General features: G+C 46.7%; 1 protein-coding gene across 1 annotated transcript in view; it reads left to right on the plus strand.

Moving 5' to 3' along the window:
• Nucleotides 1-2,930, plus strand: part of LOC309556475 (FAST kinase domain-containing protein 3, mitochondrial-like) — a gene marked incomplete at both ends in the record, with an annotated part of 318,599 nt that extends 315,669 nt beyond the window's left edge. The window contains one exon of the mRNA XM_082258933.1: nt 2,832-2,930. Within this exon, the coding sequence (XP_082115059.1) occupies nt 2,832-2,930 (99 nt within the window). The remainder of the gene's footprint in view (nt 1-2,831) is intronic.
• Between the last annotated feature and the right edge of the window lie 3,070 nt (nt 2,931-6,000).

The following is a 6,000-nucleotide window of genomic DNA, read 5'->3' on the forward strand; positions in this document are numbered from 1 at the left end:
GCTGGGGTGGTGTTCTGGGCGTTCTGTCCGCCCAGGGAACTTGGTCGGAGGGGGAGTCCTTCCTTCCGATCAACATTCTGGAATTGCGTGCGATAAATCTCTGTCTTCATCGCTGGACGGACCGGCGGCAGGGCTGCCCGGTTCGGGTGCAGACGGACAATGCCACGGCGGTGGCCTACATCAACCACCAAGGGGGCACCAGGAGTGCCCGAGCGGCTCGAGAAGTGGCCGACATTCTGTCTTGGGCCGAGACTCATGTCCCGGCGATAACGGCGGTGCACATCCCGGGGGTGGAGAACTGGCAGGCGGACTATCTGAGTCGCCAGACCCTGGATCAGGGGGAATGGTCTCTCCACCCGGCTGTCTTCCAGATGTTGTGCGCGAAGTGGGGTCTTCCAGATGTGGACCTGTTCGCGTCTCGTCTCAACAACAAGGTGAGGAGGTTCGTGGCAAGGACGCGCGACCCTCGGGCAGACGCGTCGGACGCGTTGGTGGCCCGTGGCATCAGTACAAGCTGATGTACGCGTTTCCACCGATTCAGTTGCTGTCCAGGTTCCTTCGCAGGTTACACTCGGAACGCAGCAAGGTGGTTCTTGTGGCACCGGACTGGCCTCGCCGGTCCTGGTACGCAGACCTCGTGAATCTGGCGGTCGACGCCCCGTGGCGTCTGCCTCTTCGAGACGATCTTCTGTCTCAAGGGCCGATATACCATCCTGCTTTACAGTCGCTGGCTTTGACGGCCTGGCTGTTGAGACCGAGGTCCTGAAGGAGAAGGGTCTCTCCCCAGAGGTCGTTCATACCTTGATCAACGCGAGGAAGTCTTCCTCGGGGAAGGTTTATTACCGTACTTGGAAGGCCTATTTTGCCTGGTGTGAGTCCAGGGGGTTTTCACCCCGCACGTACTCGGTTTCCCGAGTGCTGTCCTTCCTTCAAACGGGTGTCGATCAGCGTTTGGCGCTGGCTACGATAAAGGGTCAGGTGTCTGCGCTGGCCGTTCTGTTTCAACTTCCCGTGGCTTCCAACTCCTTGGTTGGCACTTTTGTTCAGGGAGTGCGGCATCTGGTTCCTCCTAGGAGGTATCCTCTGCCCCCTTGGGACTTGAATCTCGTTCTATCTGTGTTACAACGTGCTCCTTTTGAACAGATCAGGGAGATCTCGTTGTCTATGTTGTCCAAAAAGGTCGCCTTTTTGGTTGCGATCACTTCGGCTCGCAGAGTGTCGGAGCTGGCGGCTTTGTCCTGCAAGTCTCCGTATCTGGTTGTTCATTTGGATAAGGTGGTCTTGCGACCTAATCCTTCTTTTCTTCCGAAGCGAGTTTCGGAATTCCATCTTAATGAAGATATTGTCTTGCCTTCGCTGTGCGCGAAGCCTAAACATCCAAAGGAGGTGAGACTACATTCTTTGGATGTTGTTCGGGCTATAAGGGTTTACCTTAAATCGACTGAGTCCTTTCGAAAGACGGACTCCTTGTTTGTTCTTCCAGAGGGTCCTCGGAAGGGCATGGCGGCGTCGGCCTCTACCATCGCCAAATGGATCAGGCAGACCATTGAACAGGCCTATGCTTTGCAGGGGAAGGTTCCCCCTGTGCCTGTGAAGGCACACTCTACTAGATCTCTGAGTACGTCTTGGGCCTGTCGTCATGGGGCTTCTGTAGCCCAGGTGTGTAAGGCGGCGACCTGGTCGACCGTGCACACTTTCACAAAATTCTACAAAGTAGATGTTCAGGCATCGGCGGATGCTTCCTTTGGCCGCAAGGTTCTCAGTGCGGCAATTCCCTAGGGTCCCTTGTTGGGGACCTCTGGCTGTTGGGATAAGTTTTTTTATCCCCTGGTTATTTGTCTTTTCCTGGGTTGTTGCTCCTGTTGAGCAATTGTTTTTCCTGTAGCCCAGCTGGTTTCCTTCCTTTGGTAAGGTTCCTTTCTTTGATGCGGAGACTGCGTTGCCTTTCGGCGCGGATGCGTTTCCCACCCCTCATGTTTGCACTGCTTTGGGACGTCCCCATATGTGACGAATATGAAGAGGCGGCGACTGTCGGAGGACGTAAGAGAAAACGGAATTTTTGTAAAATCTTACCTGTAAAATTCCTTTCTCTGAGTCCTCCGACAGTCGCCGCCCCCGCCCCTCTTTTGGGGTTTGGTTGTATACTCTACTGCTATTCCACTGAAACTGAGATATGGTTGCAGGAAGTAGGAGGGTATTGACTGAGGGGACCACCCCTTGAGGGTGGGATATGTTAAAAGCTTTAATGTTAACATCTTCTGTTGCCTAGCTAATCCTTCGGAGCAAAGTCTAATACCCCATATGTGATGAATATGAAGAGGCGGCGACTGTCGGAGGACTCAGAGAAAGGAATTTTACAGGTAAGATTTTACAAAAATTCTGTTTTTTGTCCTACCGCAAAATCCATTTCTCTGATGTTCATTGAGGGATACAGCACCCACCCCCCTGTAGAGTTATAATTCTGACACTGCTTGTAACAAAACTGAGTGGCTATAGCAGAGATGGGGATTATACCCCCTGGGCCTGCCCATGGGTGTAGCCAGAATTATTTTCTGCCTAATGTCCTACTCCTATAGGGGGCAGTATAACCCAATGGTTATGAATATCAGGAGTTGTGTCTGTCAATGAGCATCAGAGAAATGGATTTTATGGTAAGTCAAAAATCCCTTTTTTTTTTTTTTTTGGTATATGTGAGATGTGTGAATATCTTCAGTTTTAAGAAAGCCTTAGTGTAATTTGTAGAGTCCTTTTAATCCCTAATTAGTTAATCTATATTTTTAATGCACTGTTGTCATAGAACTAACTAACTGATTTGTGTTTTTTTTTTTTAGATTCCTTTTTATGAAATTGATAACCTAAACAGTGTCGAAGAAATCGTTGAATATCTTCACAAGAAAATATTTCCTCAGTCTTTTCGATTAAAGTGGTGACCAACACGCAATGCACTTCAAGGATGCTGTAAAGGTTTTCGGACAATTTTATAAGTTAATAAACTGATCTCTAATATATATTGTCTTTTTGTGTAAAAAAATCCTTGTTTTACAAATAAACATATAACACAGAATGCTTCTGTAACACTGTGTTTACTGAACATATTGGCCTTTTTCATGTATGCCCTGCTTTAGACTGAAAATCGATGAGGCTCCTTAACACAGCAATGGCAGTTCATCTCTTTCCTGATTTATTCAACTGTACAAGCCATTAGGTTACACAAGTTATCTATATCATATTTGAAGTTTACCTCTAGTTTAAACTTTTTTTTTAAGCTTTGACTGAAGTGTGGAAGGGATAGAACCCCTGTCATGCTTTACTAATGAGGCGATTCACCCGCTCTGTTTGTCTCCGCAACCATTGTCACTGGAGCAATAAATTTGTCTGTATCAGTGTATCAATATTAGGGCAAAAAAGAAAGCTGGCAATGGTTTTAGAGCTGGTTCACACTACCACTACCAGAAAGTCGCCCCGTGACTTGAAGAGACTTGTTTAGAGACTTGTTTAGAGACTTGTTTAGAGACTTGGAAGAGACTTGGAAGAGACTTGGAAGAGACTTGTGCACTACTTTGAAGAGACAGGCGACTTTGTCTGTGGGGAATGCCTGGCTAATCTCTTTCTTCTTCCTGGAAATTCTGATAACAAGTCGTGTCACTTAAGATAAGGAGGCAACTCCCATTGAAGTATATGGGACAGTCGGATCACAGGTCGCCTCAAAGTAGTACAGGACCCTTTTCTGAAGTCGGAGCAACTTCAGTAGTGCCAATTAAGACGGCACTGATTGATTAACATTGCTTTTGTTATGTCAAGCTACCTGGGGCAACACAAGTTGCCTCACAAGTCACGCTAGTGTGAATGGGCTCTTAGCCTCGGTTTCCACTAGTGCGGCTACGAAGTCGTGCTACTTCTAGCACGACTTCGTAGCAAAAGTAAACCACGGCTTCAGTTAGACTTGTCCCTCATATATAGAGGGAAGTCGCGCTCAAAAGTAGTACACGATTTACTTTTGAGGTCGCGGCAACTGAAGCCGCGGCAGTGGAAACGTGCCCCATTGAAAACAATGGGTTTTGACTTGCTGTGCGACTTGACATGTGTCAAGTCGCACCGCAAGTCGCACTAGTGGAAACCGAGCCTAAATCTTTCCCTTCTTTTAAAATAAATAAATAAATAAAGTGTCTTTTGGCTAGTAATAAACTTAAACTCAACAAAACATCCTAGTCATAACTAGCATACAGCTAGGGCAGAGCTTATATATGGGAGTTTTAATTTGCAAATAATCAAAAACACTGGAGATTAAAAATACATATTTTTTTATTTCTATGACCACTAAAAGAATTACATGTGTAACAACACGTATACATTAAAAATCTGCCTTTTATTGTTGGGTGATTTGCATAATTATATTATTCTACTAGTCCCCCACAACACCGCTTTCCTTACATATACAAATAATAATTTTTAAATCAAGGATGGAATATTTGCTAGCAGTAAAATATTGTGAATGGAGACAAAGTCTCATGTATTTTACCACTCTGGCTCCTCAGGCGAATAAAATTAATGGATCTATAATTTCATGAAACATATAAATAATGTACCAAAGAAACACAGAATTATGAATAAATGCAGAAAAATTGCCTTCTATAAGGGCCATCTCTGTTTACACCTTTTATTCCTGTTAAGAGGTCTGTTGTTTGGGGTTCTTATTAGTCATTCTTTGGTGTTGCCAACACCTCATGGGCTTGTTTAAACATCCCAGTGGTCTAAGATTTAAAGTGGTTGTAACCCTAACAAAAAAAAAAAAAAAAAAGATCCTGTTCATTGAAAGCATGATTTATAGCACTATACTTGTGCCATGTAATTTGTTCTTTCCTATGTTGTAAAATACCTGGTTGATCCTGCATGTTCCTGTTTCCCCCTATTTGTGCTTACCACGATAATCATGGCTGCTGATCCATGATGCCATGGCCAGTTTATATGCCTCTATCATCCTGCTCTCTGCTTTAAATCTTTTCCCTCTCCCCCTGCCTCCCTGCCTGTAAGCTAGAGAGCGGCTCACCTCCCCACCCCTCCCACCGCTATTCAGCTGCAATATGCAGCAAAAGTACTTGTTTCCCCTCTGGATTGTGCAGTTATTAACTATAGTGTGTGTGTGTTTTGAAATGCTAAATACCCTTTCTCTACCGTTCATTGCTAGACGCAGCTCCATATTCTTCTTAACCATTGGATTATGCTGCCCGCTACAGGAATAGGACACTAGGCAGGAAAAAACTTTACCACGCCTATGGGGTAGTCCCTGAAGGCATACACCTACTCACTCTGCTATAGACATTTAGTTTGTTTCTGCCTAGTTTAGTAGTAGGACCTAGTTCCCAGATGGTTCGGTCTTCGCTTGTTAAAGGGAATCTTTGTTACAATTTTAATTTTTTAGCTAGTTATGTTCCTGAGACAACTGCAATGAACAGCCGGACTGGGTTTCGGACTGGATATCCTAAATCCTTAAGGTCTCCCAGTCCGGCCAGCGAGCATGTGCAGTATATAGCCCCGCGCTATATGGACGGGGGCTGGTCTGCGAGTAAAACACCTCGTCGGGACGCACACAACCTGGTTCCGCCTGAGTCGCAGCGTGCCCCTTGGCTGTCAGCAACCCCACCCCAAGTGGAGAGGTAGTCTGTCTCGAGTGGCCCCACCCGATTGTGGTTGGTATGGTGAGTAGTGTCCCCGCATAGCTCTTGCGGTCTCGGGGTGGACGTATGCTCCTCCTTGGGATGATCGGACCCCCAGGCTCCCTTCTATTCCCCCCAGTCCCTCTAACAGTCATGGTGGTCTTTTGGCCCCAACCTACTCCCATACCCCCCCCCTCCCAGGGTTAGGTAGGAGCTGGCTTTGCCACTTGTTCCAGTAAGGGGGGGTGGATGTGATTGTTGCTGATCGGGCTGTCTGGATCGCACACGGGGGGTTTTAAGCAAGTTCCTGGCCCCCTGAGGGTTAGTGACCTGGGCAGGGATGTCC

The sequence above is a fragment of the Pelophylax lessonae genome, assembly GCF_965119305.1.
Source record: "Pelophylax lessonae genome assembly, chromosome: 5".
NCBI lineage: Eukaryota > Metazoa > Chordata > Amphibia > Anura > Ranidae > Pelophylax > Pelophylax lessonae.